This window comes from Pistacia vera, unplaced genomic scaffold (assembly GCF_008641045.1).
Source record: "Pistacia vera cultivar Batoury unplaced genomic scaffold, PisVer_v2 Contig631, whole genome shotgun sequence".
Taxonomy (NCBI): Eukaryota; Viridiplantae; Streptophyta; class Magnoliopsida; order Sapindales; family Anacardiaceae; genus Pistacia; species Pistacia vera.
In genome coordinates this window covers 301,641-324,931 of record NW_022196481.1, presented here as the reverse complement: position 1 = coordinate 324,931, position 23,291 = coordinate 301,641, and the positions used below count along the sequence as shown (strand labels likewise).

Sequence of the window (23,291 nt, the reverse complement as noted above, 5' to 3'; positions counted from 1 at the left end):
AGCTAAAGGAATAAAAATGAGATATTTATAAAAAAAAAAAAAAATTCAATTGGGCAGCTCCAGGACTGCAAGAATGGGATTTGATTTCTCAAATGGTTGACTGAACTTCAGACTTTCATGGATTAATATGTATACTAATAACTGGTAAATGCTTACTAAGTTTATTTGGGGTCTCAAGAATTTGAGAAAAAATCTGAAAGAAGGAGATGAGTATTTCAATTACATTTAAAACCAATAAGAAAAAAAAAAAAAAAAAACAAAAAATTTGAGTTGAGCTGATGTATGAGAAAAAATTTAATCAACCAAAATTCTTTGTCTGTCCAGTGTCCATCATACCCTTCGATTGAAACGTGAAAGGAAAATATCTTCTCGAGGCTGAAAGCCTGAAACAACTTGGACTATACAGTCACAGGCAATAGACTTACCTCATACAGGATCCAATGACTGATAACTGCAATACATAATTCCAATCCTCCCGCAACCTTTATGTTTCTGATCCCACATACTCGGATTATAAATACAAACATTTGTCCTTTCAACATAAAAGGAGATTATTATACTAAAACCCACAAAGTAAAGCTATAACGTTTCAGACTGATCCAACACAAAAATACATATTGCAAACCAAGCATGTCATTGATCATTTTAAGGGTAAACATAATACATTGAATTTCGCTACCAGATAACGCAAACTAATAATCATTACATGATTGAATTCTAGCAATTGCCTAATTGATGACTACAGTACGTAATTGAAATGTCAAAATCAAACACTCCAAAACTAAAGGATAGGAAAGATCATTCTCTACCAGTAAACATTTGCAAAACTACATGCTTACTAGTGTCTATTATTTTCTGCAGCACTCTCTTCCTTCCCAAGTGCAACGACGACTTTCTTCAAGATTGCTTCGGTTGGCTGGTGAGAATTCTCCACAGCCTTGGAAATTGCTTGCCATTTCTCGCCGTGTTTTGGTTCAGCAGCAATGCATCTTTTCAAAACATCCTTCTGGGTGTCTTCAGTTCCATGCTGCAATTCAAACTTATAGTATAATGCCCAGAAATCCCCAATATCCGGAGCAAGAGTAACTGCCCTGTTGAGCCAGTTCCTAGCTTTATCAACCTTCCTATCATGCCAAAACAACTTTGCCACAGCAGCAATAACATGAGGATCATGATCACACTTCTTCAGGGCATCAGTACTCTTGGTTTTGCGTTGAGGACGGGAAACCATCTCAATAGATGCAGCCCACAATATGCCACTATTGGGACACTCCTGCAATGCCTTTGCCATCAATATATCAGCTTCCCTCTTGTTTCCATGCCCAGATTCAGCTCGAACTGCAGCAAGCCAAAGTTCCGGATTGTGAGGATTCTTCTTCCTAGACATCGTGAGCACTGCCCGTGCTTTGCCCAACCCATTCATTTTCTCCTCTAGATTAGCAAGTGAAAGCCATAGAGGAATACAATTAGGACAGTGCTTAAGACCTGACTCATAAGCTTCCTTGGCTTGTTCTGAGTTACCAAGTCGTTCCTCTAGCTGCCCCATCATCAACCACAACTTGAAGAAAGAAGGAAATTGTTTCAATCCTTCATTAAGCAACCTCCTCTCCTCAGTATTGTTCCCCAATTCTCTTTCAACAATAGCAGATTTCATCCAAACTCTTTCTGTGCCACCCATATCTCTTGCCTTAGCAAGCAGCATTCGTGCTCTTTCAGGCTCATGGTTCTCGAATTCAAGTTTAAATGCTGCAAGCCAAATCTCCTCTGAATTAGGTATAGCTGCATAAGCTTCTTGAAGAATTGCTCGTGCCGCAGGCACATCCCCAGCAAGCCACTTCTCTTTCGCACCCATAAGCCAAAGAACCTCAGCCTGTGGACAATAAGTAACAGCTTTTCGCAATAAAGCATCTAGACTTTCCCTAGTTCCATGGCTTTTCTCAAGCTGAGCCGCCTTAAGCCAAATACTCTTCTTAGTCAAAAACACAGTGAGTGCATGTGCATAAATGGCTCTGGCAGTTTCGATAGACCCTCTTTTCTTACACTCTTCAGCATCAGCCACCCAAGTCCTTTTCCTATCCTCTTCTTCCACACCAATCCCAATTGTATTCTTAATAATTGCTTGACAAGTCACCACAGACCCTGCTCTCTCTGCAGCCTCAGCCTCTTTCATCCATGACTCTCTATCAATAACAAACCCTTCTCTTTGTAATGCCCTTACTCCCCTCTCAATAAGCTTTCCCACCATATTGGTATTGCCATTGGCTTCCTCCAACTTAGCAGCAGTTATCCAAATTGCTGGTTCTTTAGGCAACTTCTCCCTTGCCCTATTAAGCACTTTCTTGGCATTAATATAAGTTTCCAACCTGGCTAAGGCTAACCACAACTCCACATGTAAAGGACAACACTCAACCGCCCTATGCAACAACAATCTAGCATCCTCCTCATTTGCTAACTCCACAACAGCCTTCCACAACCTAACTGAATCAGGTATATTCTCCAATCCCTTTCTCAAAACTCTACTCTTATTCACATCATCATGCTCCAATTTCGCTGCCTGTAACCACAACTTCACAGAATTAGGAATCATTTTTACACCTTGAGCAATTACAGCTTTGGCCTCCTCAGGATTTGCAAGCCTACAAGCTTCCAGCCAAACATCTTCATTTTTCGGACACTCCTCACAACCTCTTTGAATCAACTGTCTTGCTGCAGCAATCTTCCCAGCCACTTCTTCCAATCTGGCAGCTGCAATCCAACCAGGTGGATGCTTCGGATTTGTTTGAATTACACTCTTCAACAACAATCTAGCCTTCTTAATATCCGAGATTTCTGCATCACTGGTTATCTTCATACTCTTCAAATCAGTCAAGTACCCTTTCGGGTCCACCACAGTCAACCCCGAAACAGAATCAGACAAACGGTCCAATTTCAATGACAAAACTGTTCCTCTCCCTTCACCAACTGCCGTCAAGTCAGTAACAGGGGTCTGACCCCAAGGCGTTTCTGTTCCACCAGCTGCTCGACTCTTGGGATCCAAAGCAGTCACATGCTCTTGCTCTTGTCTAGCTTTCTCTAACAATGTATCAGGTACAGGCACGAAACTTTCAAACCGTTTCTTCTTGTTTCTCAAAGAATAATCTCCAATTTCAGGGATGCTATCCCACTCATCCGCTGACAATGAATACAATTTCCTCTTTAAATCAGCGAACTGCTCTGTGATTTTAGGATTCGAAGCACGATACTTTTCAATCTCTTGCTTTAACCTAGCTTCTCTCCTATCTTTTCTTCGCGAATCCATTCTTTTATCAATAGCTTCCCAAACAGCATCAGCTTCTTTATCATCTTCATCATACTCAGAATTCGCAAACAACCCCACATCATTTCCTTCAAATTCATCGAACTTCTGATTCTCATCATATCCTTTATCATCCCCTTCATCATCATCTTCGTCATCTCCAGCTTTCCCACGTCCCCTGCCCACTCCAGCCGTACTAGCTGCACCGCCAATTGTAGTGGCCGACCGGTCCGGGAGGTCAGGAGCCGCACGGGCTGGCCCAATATCAGACCGGGTGGTGAACCCAGTAGCTCCACGACCCAACCCGGCAACATAATTTGGAGGCGGTTTTGAATTGAGGAAATCAAGGCGAGGCTTACTGGGTGGAGGCGGAGGAGCAGCAGGGGTGGTCCCACCAACACCACCTAGGAGAGGAACGTGGAGGGCCAGGGTTGAGTAAGAGGTGATGCCCAGATGGGAGAGAAGGGCAGAATCGTCATAGGTGGAATTGTTGGGGGGAGTTAGGAGATGTTGAAGAGAGATTGGGATGCGCGTTTGGAGTTGAAGAATTTGTTTGAGGGAGTAAAGAGTGGTGGTGTTAGGGTTTAGGTTGAAAAAGATTGTTGTGGAATTGGGTGATGAAATGAACACCATTATTGATTCTGAATCAAGATCAAATGATTTGAAGAAGGTGATTGATGCTAGGGTTTTATTGTGGACATTACAGAGAAAAAAGAAGGGGGTGAAGGAAGGTCGGTGGTTCAGTGGTGCTGGGCCTGAATCTGAATCTTGAAGGCCCGCTTGTTTTCACATGTCTGAATCGAGTAATTATGAATTGGGTCCAATTTTTTTCAAAGAACTAAATCTACTCTATTACTCTGATAAAATAAAAAATTTAAAGGAGGGCCATCCTACTGGACCTACTCTAATAATATTAAAATAATAACAACCCTACTTTAAACAGTAAGAACTGCATATATAAAGTTTTTATTCGAGTAATATTACAGTTATCAAAAGTAGTATACCAAATTTATACATCGAATGATATGATATAATCTTAAATATTAATTAATATTAAGTTATAATTAATAAATAATTAAGACTATGTTACGTTATTCAATATATAAACTCAATATACTATTTTCGATGGTTGTATTATTTTTCTTTTTACTATATGAAATAATATTCGTTAAATGGGTAACATATTTGTTATTGATTTCAAACGTCTTCTCTTTGAATCCAACTGACATCCTCCAATTTTATTGTCGCACTCGCACCGGTGAAATTGACGTTTCTTAATGGGTTTAAATTTTGATTAAACATCTTTAGTGCTGAACTCGATGGATTGAATTTGCCTACTCCATACTCCACTTACTCATCATATATTTACCGTGCAAAAATCCCCACATTAATACCCTGATTAAACTTCCATCCCGTCGTGAACTATTTCATTTTCATTTTATTTTTATTAAGTTTTTCCTGTGGAAATGACTATTGACTTCTTCAATGGATCTACCCCAATAATTTTTTTCCCAGCAGAAATTTCAAAGCTTTGACCATAACCAAAAACTTCATTTGATTTCTCCCTTGGATTTATTCTAAATAATATCGTGGTATGAATAGGTCAACGTTTTATTTTCAAGCAATACTATCATAATACAACCACCTATCAAATTAATTTCATTACATTCATTTCAAAATATTATGCCTGAAAAAGTATGGCTGACGCAAGACCCAGTCAGCATAAAAAGTCAGAGCTTAGGTAGGCCCGTAGCCAATCAGATGCAGCCACGTTATGCAATGACAGGGACGACACGCTCCTGTCAAGGCAGTGGGTGCGCGTCAGACTGGCCAGGGGCTATAGCAATTCCACGTGTCTAATCCCTGCACCAAATCGCGTAAATCACTCTAGAAGGTGGGCAATGTGACATAAAGAATGATTTGCACGGATAATCCCACCAACTCACAGATTTAGTAATCATAACCTTAATCCATTCCACTATAAATTGAGAGCTCCTCTCTCATTTGGGAGATTAGCTAATCTCTCTAAAGAAAATAGCATTCTCTCTCTCGTGTAATCATTTGTAAGTCAGTCCGCTGAACGCGACCTGACCACTATTATTAATACAAAATCAGTGGACGTAGGATTTGCTTCCTTAGCATCCGAACCACTTTAAACGCTATTCTCCATTTTATTTACTCTCATTCATTAATCCACATGTGTCTTCTGGGCCAGCTCAACATTTCACACGTGCGTTTGGTTGGTGTCAAAATCACGCATCAACAATTTGACACTAGAAGGAGGGCCCTTGATTTAGTATTCGTCCTTCACCAGGAGAATCTCTTACTAAATGGTCCTACAATAGCAAATGGCACGTCGACTTGAACCTAAGCGAACCCATCAAGGTGTTGAGGAGATCCCCCAAGTACAGGAGGACGCCTCTCCCGAGGTACCTCTGGTTCAGCAAAATGTCGCGGGGGATATCCCTTCAAGTTCACAACTTGACCCTGCCATTAGAAACTACCTGGAGAGGTTCGACAATACTCTCTAGACGGTTAACCGAAGGTTGGACCGTTTGGACCAGGGCGTGTCACCCGAATCAAATAAGGCGGTGCAACCGCCAAAAACGCCTGTAGGTCGCACGAAAGAGCGACAAAGGGCGATAGCCCACACCGCGAGCACTGCAGTGCGCCGAAGAAAGGGTAAACAAGTGGCAAAAAATGGACCTAAGGGCTCTAAAGGGCTGGCGAACACCGACCACGTCTCGAATAGAATACCCGTGGCGTTAAGACTCAGTGAAAAGTCACAGCTCGAGCCGTTCTATGCCACGTCACATGGAAACCCCCATAAAAGTGTTGGGCGAGGCGATTCTCATCATCGCCAAAGAAGCAATCCTGATCATAGTCGTGCGGGAGGTTCCCACACTCCGCGGGGTGGTTCTTACCACCGTGGAGGTCGTGAAAATTTCCCGCACCATTCATCGCCATCACACGGCTCTAGCCAGCGTGTGTTGAGAGTGACCAGAACTGTCGACTGAGGCGAAGTGGAATCCGACCTCCGGACTTTCCTCAATCGCAACCACGAGGGTCAAACTCGCATAGGGGAAAGCAATCCCCAGATAGCTCCGCTGCCCCAGATTGAAGAGCTGCAACGAGTTATAGACCAGCTAAGAGCTCAGCAAAATGAGCAAGGGCAGGTTGCATCAGCGTCTCCCTTTTCTCCGGCAGTACTAGCCACCCCTCTCCCATCAAGATTTAGAATGCCCGACATGCGGGCGTTCGATGGAAATTCTGATCCGCAGGATCACTTGTATGAATTCAACGACTTGATGGAGCTTCACTAAGTTTCAGATTTGGCAAAATGTCGTTGTTTGGCAGTAACTCTAACCTCTCATGCTAAACGGTGGTTCAGGTTGCTCCCAGCAGGATCAATCAGTTTGTGGACTCAGATGAGCACGATGTTCTAAGGCATTTCCAAGCAAACCGAAAGTTCTTAATGCTTTTGAGCTACCTCTGCAATATAAGGCAAGAGAGGGATGAATCCCTCCAATCGTACATCGATCGATTCCATAGAGAACTTAATAAAGTAGCTCACACTCTTGAAGAGTCTGTTCGAACTCTCATCATAGCAGGAGTTTGCCCACAGACTGACCTGTGGAAGGAGTTACAGGCTGAGGATGATGTTTCCCTCACCCGCTTCTATAACCTTGCGAAGAAGTATCTTTGTATTGAAAATTTAGTGGCGGCGCTCCACTGCCGCGACCCCGGCGCTTCAGGTAGTACGTCTGGTCGGGGAGAAAGTAGGAGAGTTGATCGCAGGTGAGCTACTGACGATCAACGAAAAGGAAAGAAATTGCGTTATGAATCAAAAAAGTCTTATGCTCCAGTTCCTCGTCGCAATTGCGACCGAAATCAGTATACGCCTCTAAATGCGTCCGTATCAACTATTCTTGATAAGTCGGAAGAGGTCAGCCTACTCAGAGAGCCTAAGCCCATGAAAAATCCCCTATCAGCCAGAAATAGTAAAAAATACTACCGTTTTCATCGAGATAATGGGCATAACACCGATGAGTGCCAAGCTCTCAAACAGGCAATCGAATACCTCATCAAGCAGGGGCATTTCAAGGAATATATTGATGATTCCACTCCCGTATAGGAGAAAAATCAAGGGGAACCAGGAAAGAATTGACGTGATCGCAAAGGTATATGTAGCGTCAATCTGATCTTTGGGGGACCACACCTCACGGGGAACTCGCGAGATGCCCAAGAAAGATATGCTCGCGCAGCCTATCACGATCCCATCAATTTGATGAGCATGATGCGGCGACCATAAGAGGTTCGTAGGGAGGAGGAAATTACCTTCTCCGAAAAGGATGCGGTTCATTGCATCATCCCCACGATGACGCTCTTGTGATCACATCCCTAATAGGGCGCCATAACGTTCACAGAATGTTGGTGGATAACAGAAGTGCTGTGAACATCCTATTCCTGACAGCTTTCGAAAGAATGAACTTGGACGAGGCCAACTTGAAGCTTGCCTCGATCCCCTTATATAGTTTTACTGGGGACCACCTGATTCCCAAAGGAACGTTGGGTGACTTTGATGAAGTGACCAAGGTAACTGAATTCTTGGTAGTGGATTGCCCATCCGCTTTTAATGGTATCCTAGGGCGACCTCTGCTGAGAAACTTTAAGGCGGTCACTTCGATATACCATATGAAGATGAAGTTCCTCACCCCGACGGGGATAGGGGAAGTCAGCAGATCTCAGCGCGCATCTCGCGACTGTTATGTGAAAGTAGTGCAGATGGCGTGTAAAGGGAAAGGTATCTCGCGCGGCATTCCCCGACAGGCAATGGCGATCAGTCGGATCGAGCCACAGCCTGGCCTAACCGAGGATAACATGGATCCTCGTATTCAGGAATGCCCCTCCAGTGGGCCAGTTAAGGATCTGTCTGAAGTATCAATCGACTAGAACGAGTTGAGCAAAGTGTTAAGGATTGGGAGCAATCTCAACCCCTAGCTTGTCGCCGAACTGACCAGCTTCTTTAGAGAGAATATCGATGTGTTCGCATGGTCGCATGCGGATATGTTCGGGATTAGCCTGGATATTATTTGCCATGCGTTGAACATCGACAGTGAAACCAAGCCGGTTCGCCAAAAGAGAAAAGCGATGGATCCAGAACAATATGCAACCTTAAAACTTGAGGTGGATAACCTCATTCGAAATGGATCCATCCGAGAAGTGTTCTATCCGACCTGGGTTGCCAACCTAGTCTTAGTGAAGGAGCCCAATGGCAAATGGCAGACATGCGTCGACTTCACCGACCTCTATAAGGCATGCCCAAAAGATAGCTTTCCCCTGCCCATGATCGACCAGCTCGTAGATGCCACCTCAAGGCACGAGCTACTGAGTTTTATGGACGCGTACTCGGGATACAATCAAATTCTGATGTACGCACCGGACGAAGAGCATACATCCTTTGTTACAGATCGGGGGCTGTACTGCTACAGAGTTATGCTCTTCGGCCTCAAGAATGCTAGCGCAACTTACCAGCGGTTGGTTAACCGAATAATCTCCGAACAGATCAGAAAATCGATGGAGGTATATGTAGATGACATGCTGGTCAAGTGGCATGTTGCTTCAGATCACATAGCGCATCTCGCTAAGATGTTCGACATCCTCCGGCAATATAGAATGAAGCTAAACCCCCTCAAGTGCTCATTCGGAGTATCCTCAGGAAAATTCCTAGGGTACATGGTTAACCAACGGGGAATAGAGATTAATCCCGAGAAAATCCAAGCTCTCCTCGATATGAAAAGTCTGACCAACAAAAAGCAAATCATGAGCCTCAATGGGCGAATAGCGGCACTAAATCGCTTCATATCGAGGGTAACAGATCGTTGCTTGATAAGAACTTGAATGTTTATATTTTGTTAGTGATTTAATTGGTTTATTTATGGAAAAATGTGCTTAAAGTGTGGAATTTGAATTAATTCTTTCATAAATACCATTTATGGGATCACAGGTGCATTTTGAGTGTTTTCAGGCTCAAACAGATTTTTGAAGGAAAAATAATGATGTCGATGGAATTCATAACAAGTATGAACAAACGGTGCAAGAATCAGAGTTGAAACGACAAAGTTGTGACGCGTCGAAGATACAACATAAAATCTGGAAATTCTTCAAGATGGGCATGCTTCGCTGTTTGGATCATAACTTGAGCTGTGGAAATCCGAATTCGACTATTCTTATGGTGTTGGAAAGCTTATTCAGAGAGATACAAAGTTTGTGTTGATGACTTGACCAAATTCTGAATATTACGGATGCCTTGGACAGGAAGAACGATCATCATGGCGACGGTTCTCACCACCGGTGCGATGGATCACGGGCTTATTTGGTTAATTCATTATCCTAATCCGAATTGGAATGGGCTAAGACATTTAATCTTTTACTAATTAAGATCAGAACCCTAGGACTATAAAAGGAGGATTTTTGAGAAGTTTTAGGAGTCTTTTAGAGAGAGAAAGAGAAGGACAGCTACGAGTTGGAGATCAGGATTCTTGAAGCTCTCGTTTAACGATTAGAGAAGTGTTTATATTTTTCTTTCTCAACTGATGTTATTGAAGAGAATGATGGATTTTTTTATTATAATTATGAACTAACTCTCTTTTCTAGGGCTAAGATGTAGCCCAATTTATGAATATGTATTGACTTAAATTGTTGTTAATTCTTATTGAGCTTTTAATTCTTAGTTTTATTATTGTGCATAATGCTTTCAATTCTTAAGGGCCTGAGAGTTGAATGATTTTATGGGTTGGGTTGAGATCGAGAGATGAAACCTGATTAGTCTAAGGTAATAAAACCATAGATTGAGCGAACACTAGAGATAGGTTACCGCGATCTGTGAGGCTCTGGTAAATTCCATAGAACTTAATGATCTCTTAGCTTCTAAATTCAACTTAGAGATATTTTGGGTTGTTGCTTAAGGGTTAATTCACTAATTTTTCGAGAGAAAGTTAGTGGAATATGAGGGAGTTTGGTCTTTAGAATAAGCTTAATTAGGTTAGCAATAATTGTCAATGCATAAGATTAAATTGGTGTGAAATCTGTGCCCTAGGTTTAGTTATATTGATCTTTACTTCAAAGTGTTTACAAATTCTGCATTTGTTTAGTTTTTAGTTTATTACTTTTTCATTAAAGTCATTCTTAAAATTTTGTTTTATCAAATAGCAATAGAATAGACTAGTTTGGTACTTGGTAGGTAGTTCCCTTGAGATTCGACACTTATTTACTCGAGCTTTATTACTTGCACGATTTTGTATACTTGCGAATAGCCTATCACTGCGTACCATTCTTCAATGTTCTAAGGGCCAATAAAAAGTTTGAGTGGACTCCCGAGTGCGAACAGACATTCCAGAGTATTAAAGAACACCTCGGGAAGCCACCTCTTTTGTCCAAGCCTCTCCCGCAAGAGATCTTCCTCCTGTATCTGTCCGTCTCTCAGTTCACGGTCAGTGCAGCCTTAATTCGGGAAGAGGATAAGGTCCAATGGCCAGTGTATTATGCGAGCAAGTGCCTGTTAGATGCTAAAATACAGTATCCAGAAATGGAACGATTAGCTTATGCCCTGCTGATCGTTTCTAGAAAGTTGCAAACTTACTTCCACGCCTATACGATCCATGTAATGACTAACTACCCATTCAGGCAGGTCCTTCAGAAGCCGGAGGTGTCGGGTAAGTTGCTTAAATGGGCCATGGAATTAAGTCAGTTTGATCTAAAGTACAGACTGAAATCAACTATCAAAGGGCAGGCTATTGCCGACTTCATATCAGAATTCTCATATCATCCGACGAATGGGTCGGGGCAACAGCCTAGCGAAATCATTTAAGAAACTGCTCAAAATCTATCGACCTGGAGCCTCTTCTCCTTTTGAGTCCCGAAGGGGCTCGCATTCATGGCATTCTCCGGTTCGGTTTTAAGGTAACCAATAATGAGGTCGAGTATGAAGCTCTGCTCGCTGGACTGCGGTTGGCTAGAGAAATGGGTGCAACTGCGATCAGTATCCACAGCGACTCTATGCTGGTCGTTAACCAGATTTTGGGAAAGTACCAAGCCAAGGAAGAAAATATGATAAGCTATCTGAAGAAAACTAAGGCCGCACTCGAGCCGTTCAAGCAATTCACGATCACACAGATTCCTAGAGAAAGCAACTCTATGGCAAATGCCTTGGCAAGGATAGCCTCGTCATTGGACTCAGATGCAACAGAGAGCATTCCTGTTCGATTCATCGAGAACCCCAATACTAGCCCGATCGAACAGACCGTGAATGTAACAAAATCAGATTTCTGGATGACCCCTATCATTCAGCATCTCAGGGATGGGACCTTGTCTGACGACAAGGTTGAGGCAAGGATTCTGCGAACAAGATCTGCTCGTTACACCCTCATCGGAGACCAGCTGTATAGGCAAGGATTTAACGCCCCTCTCCTCCGATGTGTAACCAATGAAGAAGCAGATTACATAATGAGAGAGATATATGAAGGGATCTACGGTAACCACACCACCGCATGATCTCTCGCCAACAAAGTTGTTCGTCAAGGATACTACTGGCCCCTAATCCAAGAAGACACCTACAACTTTGTCAAAGTGTGTGACAAGTGCCAACGGTTCGCAAACATACCGCAGACTCCCTCCCACTAGCTGATAACTATGACCAACCCTTGGCCGTTCTCCATGTGGGGGATCAATCTCATCGGTCCCATGCCAGTTGGTAAAGGAGGAATAAAATATGTTGTGGTTGCGGTGGATTACTTCACCAAATGGGTCGAAGTTGAACCGTTAGCCGCAATCACGACCAGAAAGCTCAAGGACTTTGTCTTCAAAAACGTTGTGTGTCGCTACGGGATTCCTCATACTCTCATCTCAACAATGGTAAACAATTCGACAACGAGGAGTTCAAGCAGTTTTGCGACGAGCTGGGTATTCATAAAAAAATTTGCCTCAGTCGCAAGAAAATGGTCAAGTTAAAGCTGTTAACAAAACCATCAAGCACACTCTAAAGGCAAAGCTTGGCGCAGCCAAGGGGAATTGGGCCGACGACCTCTTCGAAGTCTTATAAGCATACAGAACAACTCCGAGAACCTCTACCTCAGAAACCCTTTTTTCGCTAGTATATGGCTGCGAAGCGATGATCCCTGTGGAGGTAGGAATTGGTTCACTTCGGAAGGACCTATACAACGAAGCCGACAATGAAGCGCTTATGCATGCAAGTCTGGACCTAGTTGAAGAACATCGCAGCAAAGCTCAGCTAAGAATAGCTGCCTATCAGCAACGCGCAAAGAGGTTCTTCGACTCTAAGGTCAGGAGAAGAGACTTCTAGGTCGGCGACCTTGTTTTGAAGGAAGTTCTCGGTACTAGAAAACTAAGTGCGGGAGTCTTAGGACCGAACTGGGAAGTTCCATACTGCATCGCCAAAGTGATAAGACCGAGAACTTATCATCTCAAAAAGCTGAATGGTTCCGAAGTATCCTGAGCTTGGAATGCTAAGCATCTCCGACCATATTATCAGTAATTCCGAACTCAGTTTTTCCTTGTAATGATTTTATTTTTCAGTCTTTGTAAATGTAAATAACAAGTGTATTATCCTGTTCCTTTGTAATAATCTTCGCATGTAATTTTGCTCGTATAGACGTGTTATAATTATGTTCGCATAGGCTTGTTCTAATGTTATAAACTATTAGAATGCGATCTCATAAGGTACATAAATTATAAGTGCTCTAGAGATTAAGAAAGATGCATTTCATTAATAAGTACAGCGAACAAGATCCCAAAAATAAATTACAATCATCGGTCCTAACCCCCAACTCCTGGAGGACCGACCTCGTCATCTTAGAGCTGGTCGCCATCCGTCTAGTCGGCTGTAGACTTCTCTGGGGCATATCCCGAACCCTCTCCCTGGTCAAATCCTTGGGCGGCCTCCGCTACTTCCTCATCCTCAAGCCGCGCCATGGATATGAGAGTTTCTCGCCAATCCTCCGAAAGGTCGAACATATCAATCTCCAGATTCTTCTACCGCAAGGCATAAATGGACTCAATCGCCCATTCAACAGCCTTTGCCTTAATCTCCTCTGCTTGGCTCCACATCTCTTTGGTTAGAGAAGTAACTCTTCCTTAACTTGCTTGGAGTTCGGCCTCGAGAGCCTGCCTTTGCTTCTCGGAGGCCTCCCTCTATTGCTCTGCTCGTTGAGAGGTCATTTTGAGCTCCTAGTCTTTCTCGCCGACCTCCCTGGAGAGCCTGGCTATAGTCTTCTAGAGCTCCTTTACCTCCTCCCCGTGCTTCTTGAGCTCGGACCTTTGAAAATCCACCGTGCGAAGAGCTGCATTCCTTTCGTTCAGATACTGATCTGCCGATCCAATGGATAGCTCATTTTCTGCTTTACCGGCTTCCAAATCCCGTTTGAGCCGTGCGTTCTCTTCCTTCAGCGCGACCTCTCCTGCAGCAGCTCCCAGCCGAACCTTTTGCAGGGATAGTTGCATGGAGAGCAGAGCCTGCGAACAAAAAGAATAATTTCAATTTACCAAGAACAGAAAGGCAAAGTCCTCGCTGAGGACAGTTCGTTTTACCTTGCTTATGTGCTGGATTGATGTGGACATCAGGTCCACATGGTTGGAACCCACGAACTCTTCAAATACTTCTACAAGTTCACACTCCAACAAGGCAAAGACCGTCGACTACAAATGATCCGACAGTTGTCCTATCGAATCCAACACTGGAGTATCCTTACCGGTAACCCCGGTAGGGGTGTCGCCTACCGGCTCCTTACCCGACCTCTTTCCTGCGACCTTGATTTGCCTTGCTCGAGATGCTCCCGAAGTAGTGGGAATGCCAAACTGCGACCTCCCGGGCTAAACGCCCAGATCCTCATGTTCGGACTCTTACTCTTCGACCTGAATTTGTTGCCTCTTCCTGGGTCACTAGGTCGTTGTCTTTTACTTCGAGTGAGCAGCCAAAGGCTAGGAAGTGCCTATAAGACGGATCGGGGCACCCGTCAAAGGTTGGGAAGCCTCAACAGGACGAGTCGAAGCCCCTGATGTTGCCCCTTCGGCCGGGGGACCACTGGGAGCGGCTTCGGTCGTCCTAGCGGTCCTCGCTCGAGGGAAAGTGAACTGCCTTCGTTGTGGCGACCCTAGCACATTCGGAGGCATAGTTGCTGCATATGAGTATCGTTAGTAAAAATAGTCCATTGCCCAATCAAGAAAGACCCAGCTAGCGCGACTTATTCGATGGGGGCTCTAAGGTCACGTCTACATTGAAGAAGCTGTACCTCTGCAGATTTGCGGTTGTCACGAGCAGCTTTGCGTCGCAACTCGCTTCGGGGAAGAAACCAAAGGCTACGATTCTGTCTGGATCCGCGAGTAGCTCCAAACTGATCTTTTTGTTAACTACCAAAAAATAAACAGCTCGTTAGCAAAAGACCAAAAACAAAAATAAATTCATTAAGGGAAAAGAACCTACTCGGGTCTTGGAAGCGGCAAAGGCCATCGTAACGAAAGAAGAAAAACTTTGTTTCGTAGGCCCCTGCGTTGCTAGGGTAACTGTGTATCCTGGCTACTATAATAGGTCGCCTGGACAAGTAGTAGGAATCCTTGTCCTTGTTCTTTTTAAGATATACGAGCAACCGAGCTCTACCGCAGTCAGCTCACCCAACCCGTTCTCACGACACGCGATGTACATGGTAACGACAATCATGTACGCATTCGGTGTGAGTTGCATCGGCGTGATCCTGAAATGATCCAGGACCGACCTGATAAAAGGGTGGAAAGGAATCAACCCCCCCCCCCCCCCTGAAGATTTCCTCGGAGATCGCAGCCAACCCACATGGTGGATGCCGAGCTGTGCGTGTCCTATCATGGAAGACATCCATGCAGATAGCGTATTGGTCTACCACTCTTTCGAGATCATCCTCAGTAAGTACCGAGAAGATCTCTTGGGTGGGACTCGTAGGAGCATCCTACGTAGACGAACTGGTCCCTTCCTTGGATCTGGTCGTTGAGGGGTCCATCCTACTGCAGTCTGCAAAAGCGACAAGCAGGGAATCTTTTAGCCTTCATACACTTCCGTACGATGACGTGGAGGAAAGCAAACACTTCCCTTCCTAAATCCCAGAAAAACCCTAACAGAATGTTTCGAGCCGCCATTCATGGCTCGAACCCAACAAGGACATTTCGTCTCTGATCAACTACCGGTAGACTAGTATCATTTATCAACTACTGGGAGTAAGAAATAAAAACAGAAAAAGATTCTTACCTCTCGGAATATGAAGATGAATCCTTCTGCTTCGAATATCAGGTACGCACTGGTTTGGAAGGCAAAGAATCCAAGTTTGCGAAAGTCTCTTGCTCTCTCTGAAAAAGAGTGCGGTGACATTGCCTGTAATGAACTTGGGTCTCATAGTGAAAGAACTGGCACTTGGTCTCCCTGAAATCAAACAACGTTTAGGTGAAAAAATATATCTCACGATTGATCGTGACCGCGCGTCGCAGATCAGCGGGAGAGAGGTGATCGTCACAGTCCAAGAAAACCAAACCGTCGTCCTTCTCCGTTGAAAAACTCAAGCGACGACACGGTTCTCCTACCGCATTAAATGCGCCCCAATCTGCATTTAATGCTCTGATAAGGGATATCGTTTCAGCATGTCATGCATTTAATGCGCATGGCTCGCATTTATTGCGCACAGGACACGTTTGTCAAAGCAGAAGGCGCTTCATTAAATGTATCCATCACGAAAAATGCAACAGGTAACCTCTGAAGAGATCATTACATAGAACACTCTTCGTCTAGCCAGTCACGAAGCAACGTGACTCCTTGATTCTACCCCATTGATCGTGAAGCGACGTGACTCAACAAGTACAGTTTTGAAACAACCCGATCCCTTGCCCAGAGGCGAATTCCAAGTATAATCAGGTCGTGAACCTAGGAAAATCGAAATCAAAGCACTGGTATGGTCTAAGATCAAGTCGTTCATCCTTAAGCAAAGACTGTATCAGGTCGCGCGTTCAAAAGCGCAGTCTCGACCTCTTTTCAAACAGATCGGAATCACCAGAGTTCCCTCGAAGGCGTCTTGTCAGGGCATGAATTATAGTTTCCAAGGTTCGATCCTCAAACCTTAAAAACTAGGGGACTTCGGTTATGCCTGAAAAAGTAGGGCTGACGTAAGATCTAGTCAGCATGAAAAGTCAGAGCTTAGGTAGGCCCGTAGCTAGTCAGAGGCAGCCACGTCATGCAATGACAGGGACGACACGCTCTTGTCAGGGCAGTGGGTGCGCGTTAGACTGGCTAGGGGCTATAGTGATTCCACGTGTCTAATCCTTGCACCAAATCGTGAAAATCACTCTAAAAGGTGGGCAATGGGACATAAAGAAGGATTTACACGGATAATCCCACCAACCCACAGATTTAGTAATCATAACCTTAATCCATCTCACTATAATTTGAGAGCTCTTCTCTCATTTGGAAGATTAGCTAATCTCTCTGAAGAAAATAACATTCTATCTCTCGTGTAATCATTTGTAAGTCAGTCCGCTGAATGTGACCTAACCACTATTATTAATACAAAATCAGTGGACGTAGGATTTGCTTTCCTAGCATCCGAACCACTTTAAACGCTGTTCTCCATTGTTTTTACTCTCATTCATTCATCCATCTTCTAGGCCAGCTCAGTATTTCATACATGTATTTGGTTGGTGTCAAAATCATGCATCAACACAAAAACATGTTTTTTTAAAATAAAAACATCTCTTACATAAAATACTACATTAAAATCCATAGACAGAAAGTAGTACAAATCTGTTATTGTCCTTGCTATCACTAAAAAGGAATTATGGTTAAATGGTTAAACGAATAATACTCTAGTCCTCTCTGATTAACCTAACCAAGAACAAGATAAAAAACCCAATTAAAAATTTTCTGTACAGGAACAGCTGTGTATATGATGAAACCTCTGTTTACCTTATTTTAAAGGAATAAATCAGCCAATGGTAACTTGAGATGTCAACACTTTCGACGTGTTAATGCTGAGAAAATACCAAGTGGGTAGCTTGCTTGTCAAATAGAAAGGCCCCACTTTGCTAAAGACTTGTCGTCTCTTTCTCTTTTAGATCTAAACGCAGTACATGCCTCAATTTACGACATTTGCAAGTCAAGGATAACCAAAACGCCTTCTGTTCTCTGTGTTGTGTCTGAAAAACAGGCGAAATAACAGAGAGATGGGGTTGGTGGGTGTCCAAGAAAATGGTAGTGGAGAAATGGGAAGGAAGAACAAGTACAAGAGAATGGATTCTGAGTTGACAGAGTTTGATGATGATAATCTTCAACTTCATGAAGATAGGAAAAATACTACCAGAAAATATGTTCTTGCTTGTGCTGTTTTTGCATCTCTCAATAACGTTCTTCTTGGATATGGTAAGCTCTTTATCATCTGGTGATAACAGTAGAACTTTTCCCTGTTGCTGTTTTGTTGAGTAACTGTTGTTTCCATGATATATTATGTTTCGTTTTGTTTTGTTGTCCTCTTTGCTAATTGATTGAGGTCTATTAATGCTGTGTGGAAATCATTCATAGTTCAGGTTTTTCATTTGATGTCTAAGTTTAGCTGGAAAAGGATAGAAAAGATGAATTTTTTTAAGCATTCAATTATTGCAATTTTTACAAATGGATAGTCTGAATTAAAGTTAATTTTCAAATATTTTTTTTTTTTTTGGTTCATTCTTCCTGATTGAAAATGATGTATACTAGGCAAAATGCAATTAGGCTCATGGTAAATTCCCACATCCGGGGGGTTACTCTCTAAAACCTATTAAATTAAATCTATCATTGGGAAAAATCGTTAATCTTCTGGTTTACAATCTATTATCGTTGCTCATTGTCATTGTGTGTTTGATTTCAATATCAGAATGGCAAGTAAATTTTGCTAAGATGCATATCACGAAAGAAGACCATGGCTTCTAGCCTTTTTTTAAGGAAAGAAGACCATGGCAAGCAACGTTTCAATTCCAGAATATCTTAAATTGGTTTTATCACAACCTCTACCGCCTGATCATATTATGCTTTGACCTATGATAGGAAAATGCTATTGACACAGTATTAATAGTTTTTCAAATTCATCTGTTAAAGGGTAATCTAGAATTCATGTTCTTCATCCGTTGACATTTTATTTTTTTTGAGCTTATGATAAATTTAAGGTACTATGGCTTTATTGTCTCATGTGTTTGATTTTTTATTTTTAAATTACCTTCGGATTTCTTCTTATGGTGCCAATCTTCTACACTTGATAAAGCAAGTGAAACAAAAATGCAGTTAACAAATTAAACTGTTTAATCTGCAGATGTAGGTGTCATGAGTGGAGCAATCATATTCATTCAAAAAGATTTAAAGATAACTGAGGTACAGCAAGAAGTTCTTGTTGGAGTCTTGAGCATCGTTTCGCTTTTTGGTAGTTTAGCGGGTGGGAGAACATCAGATGCCATTGGCAGAAAATGGACCATGGGCTTAGCTGCTGTTATCTTTCAGATAGGTGCAGGTGTGATGACACTAGCTTCTTCATTCCAAACACTGATGATAGGAAGATTCTTGGCTGGGATAGGAATTGGCTTGGGAGTCATGATTGCCCCTGTGTATATAGCTGAGATATCACCTACTATTGCTAGAGGATTCCTTACTTCATTTCCGGAGATTTTCATAAATTTAGGAATATTACTAGGTTATGTTTCCAACTACGCGTTTTCAGGTCTTTCAGAACACATAAGCTGGAGGGTAATGCTGGCAGTGGGAATTCTGCCCTCAGTGTTTGTTGGGTTTGCTCTATTTATAATCCCTGAGTCACCAAGGTGGTTGGTGATGCAAAACCGAGTAGAAGAAGCAAGATTAGTGCTTCTGAAAACAAATGAGATTGAGAATGAGGTTGAGGAGAGACTTCAAGAAATTCTACAAGCTGCTGGAATTACTGATGGAGAGAAGTATGAAGAAAAGGCTGTGTGGCGTGAACTGTTGAGCCCTTCCCCATCACTATGCCGGATGCTAATTGCTGGGTTTGGAATCCAGTGTTTCCAACAGATCACAGGCATAGATGCAACAGTCTATTACAGCCCTGAAATTTTCAAAGAAGCTGGGATTGAAAATGATACAAAACTTCTTGCTGCAACAGTTGCTGTGGGTGTTACAAAGACTGTCTTTATACTGTTTGCCATGTTGGTTATTGACAAATTGGGGAGGAAGCCCTTGCTCTATATCAGCACAATTGGAATGACTATTTGTTTGTTCAGTTTAGGTCTTAGTCTCACTTTTCTTGGAAAAGGGCAAGTCGGTATTGCCTTCACAATTTTGTCTGTTTGTGGAAATGTAGCTTTCTTTTCTCTTGGCATGGGCCCTGTTTGCTGGGTTTTGACATCTGAAATCTTCCCTTTACGTCTACGTGCTCAAGCAGCAGCACTTGGGGCTGTGGGTAATAGAGTGAGTAGTGGCTTGGTTGCTATGTCCTTCCTTTCTGTCTCTCAGAAAATTACAGTGGGCGGAACATTCTTTATCTTTTCAATTGTTTCGGCGCTTTCCATTCTCTTTGTCTACAAATGCATTCCAGAAACAAAAGGAAAGTCCTTGGAGCAGATTGAGTTGCTATTTAAGAATGAGCTTGACTGGCAAGGAAGTGAAGTTGAGCTGGGAGATGTTGAGCAACTTGTGCAGAAAGAATGACTAATGAGAACTTGTGAAGGTTCATTCAATGAGCCCACATGTTACTCTTCTTATGATTCAGTGACTGGATTGCAGAGAAAGAAAATCATTCCATGTCCATTGAATTTTACACACATAATGGAGCTACTGTCAATATGAACACATGTATCCAGAGGTAATCCTTCCTGGCATCTATACGTGTCCATGAGCGAAGGTGTTAGGATGTGATCAGTTAACGCTGCTTGAGTTGTATTCTTTATGTTTAGTCAGAGGCATACCTAAATTGATTACAGTAATACATCCCTATTAGGTTGAAAACAAATATGTTAGTCAGAGAATGTAATATGTTTCTGGCATGAATTGCTGATATTGGTTTTTGTTTTAGGTGCTAGTCTTGTGAATTGTGATTATTTTTTGGAGAACTTTCATTTGAGAGTGTAATTAAGTTGGTTTCTCTGTATTTCCAACTGTCTTTAAAAGAGCATAAGCAGTCTCATGTTCCATCTCACATGCATGCCGCCTCTGTAAAATTCCTAATTTTCAAAATCAATTAACACTTCATACTGAATCAAAACATCGAAAAGGGCGAGCTCAAGCATATCGCAAGGTCATAAAATAACAAGCCTCTATCAAAAAAGATCAATAAATTTTAAACCAAATTACAATTTCTTAAAACCAGGAACATCCTGCAATTTTTTTTTTCTTTTAAACTGGGACATGAGATTAGTATTAATTCTTCTAATAGGATTTATGAATTTTTATAAATACAAATTAAGAAAAAGGTGAGTTAGATAAAAAGTTACCTAAATTAAAGAAAAAAAAAATGGTTTTCAATGAGTTGAATGATGTAAACTTGAACGAAAATTAAATCCTAAACTATAATTTAGTATTTTGCGTTGTATATGAAAAAAAAAAAAAAAAAAAAAAAAAAGCCTATTTAAAGTTTTCGCCTTAGGCCAAATCTTGTTGAGCCGCCGCGGGCATTGGAGTCAACTTCATCGTCTTTTTGGTTTTTAACACTAGCCCACCCACATGTATCTATCAATATTTTAGGGTTCAAACACAATAATCCCCCTCAATTATAATTAAATAATAAAATCTTCCTATGGTTAGAGATTTATTTCCTTATTGTTAAATAATTAAATAATAAAATCTTCCTATGGTTAGAGATTTATTTCCTTATTGTTAATTTGTAGGTATTAAAATAATTAGTAGAGGTGTATTTAAGTATATATTTATTAACTTATCATGTTATAAATTCTAAACACTACACTAATCATTAATTAACAACAAGGTAGTTTTTATTAATTTCGAAATCTCAAGCGAACTTTTATTACTTGATTAAAACTGAGCGATTTTTAGCAATATTTTATCTTTTATAGATCACACAGTAGGCAAAAACATTTCCATAAAATTTAAAGTTTTTTTATAAAAAAGAAAAAGCACAAGCATTTGGCTAAGTACCCATGATACAATAATGTTACACATTTATAAAACCGAATATACCAAGTTTTTAGTTTGCTACAAAATCATAGGATATTTATTTAATGAAAATAGAGTAAAAAAAAAAAAAAATTTGATGTGATATTGACATGTATATAAAAATATGTACATTTAATTAACAAGTTTAGTTTTCACTTTCTAACAAGTATGAATAAAATCATGGCCATAGTAAATGGTTTGATTTTACCCAGGATAATTATTAATAGTAAATTAAAAATGAAAGAATTTATAAGTTACAAAGATTTCAGATATATCTACCAATAAATATTTTGCTAGAATTACAAATTAAAAGAATTTTTTTAACTGAAAACAAATGCTATTGAAAATATTAAAGAACTTTGTTAACGTCTTCTTCCCCTTTATTGAAGTTATAGTTTAAACTTTAATTGCAACACACTGACACAAATCTACATTAATCTCCCTTAATTATTGATTGTGCTCTTTCAGTTCTTTGAAACTTTAGAGTTCATTCCCTGGGAACCGAGCCTCAAGGAGGTTCGAACATGCGCAGAAAAAGACAGGCCATACCTCCTAGCCCTGAATCAAGTTAATAATAAGGGTAAAAGCTCATATTGAATCAAGACGTTAAAAATGCAGGTTCTAGCATACCATAAGATCTGAAAATAACTGGGACATAAGATCAATGTTCATTTTAATGTTACTAATACCAACATGTAGTGGCGGATCCAAGATTTTTGTCGAAGAGGGGCCTCCGTGGCTCGGCTATTATTTATCAAATAATTAGTGAAAACTTTAAAAAATCACCAAACCTTAATCAAAAAAATAATACAATATTAAGAACCTGAGAAAAAAGAATATGCATTAACACAATATTTTTTTTACTTGAATAAATCTATGAGAAGCAAAATTTTGAGTAAAAATATTGAGTAAACCTTGAACAAAACCTTCTTTTAATATTTTTATTTTTGACTTTCAAGTATAATAATATAAATTTTCATATTGTTGATCAAACCTAGCCTAATTAAGCTAAAGTCAACCAAAACTTAAATCAAGTCAACATTACATTGACTTTTAATATGAATTAATAAAAGAGGGGAAATTTTTTTAATATAAACATAGATAGTAACTCAAATTTCTTTAATAATTTTAAACAATTGAAAGGCGACGTTTAAAATATAGTAAAGTGGTGGGTGAAGGATGAAGAATAACGTCCTTTAAAATATAGTTAAGGTTTTAATTTGAGAAAGCAGGTTCATTCTTAGACAGAAAATACAAAATAAACTCACAAGATTAATATTTTTTTCTCTCAAATTAGAATAAAAAACCTCAAAAAGAAAACAAAATGATTAAATCCTTAAATAAACTAAATTGAAATGAATAATACACATACCTAAAATCTATAAGACAGAAAACGGAGCTAATTATGACACCTTGAGTAGTGAAAATTTAACAATTTCAGTCTTTAAAAATTTTAAGAAAGGACAACATGAGAAAGAGAAAGAGAGAGTAAAGAATTTGCGGATAAAATCGTAAAAAAAAGGTAAAGCTGTGTAGAAAAACACTGGAGAGAGTTTTAAATTTTTAATATGATGTGGGTTTGGAATATATATATATATAACAAGTTTTTTTGTAGACCTAAATATACAGCATGTATAATAATTCTTATTTTTTAAAAATTTGAAGATGCGTCTGTGTATATATGTTAATTAACAATTTTTTATGGCCTGTATATTAATAAAAAAATTTTCAAATCTGAGGGTAGGCCTGAATCCGCCCCTGCCAACATGCCTATTGCCTACTGAAATATAGGAACCAGGGCGAGCT

At 40.9% G+C, this 23,291-nt stretch overlaps 2 protein-coding genes across 2 annotated transcripts; one reads left to right on the top strand and one right to left on the bottom strand.

Annotated features, from left to right (window-relative positions):
• Positions 1-615: 615 nt before the first annotated feature.
• Positions 616-4,105, bottom strand: LOC116111350 (protein STABILIZED1). Its single transcript, XM_031397548.1, has one exon. The coding sequence runs from the start codon at positions 3,926-3,928 to the stop codon at positions 839-841; it is 3,090 nt and encodes a 1,029-aa protein (XP_031253408.1). The 5' UTR covers positions 3,929-4,105; the 3' UTR covers positions 616-838.
• A 13,349-nt stretch (positions 4,106-17,454) lies between these two features.
• On the top strand, positions 17,455-20,463 carry LOC116111369 (probable polyol transporter 4). The gene is made up of 2 exons (XM_031397568.1): positions 17,455-17,738; positions 18,661-20,463. The coding sequence occupies exons 1-2, from the start codon at positions 17,543-17,545 to the stop codon at positions 20,022-20,024; spliced, it is 1,560 nt and encodes a 519-aa protein (XP_031253428.1). The 5' UTR covers positions 17,455-17,542; the 3' UTR covers positions 20,025-20,463.
• Positions 20,464-23,291: the final 2,828 nt, after the last annotated feature.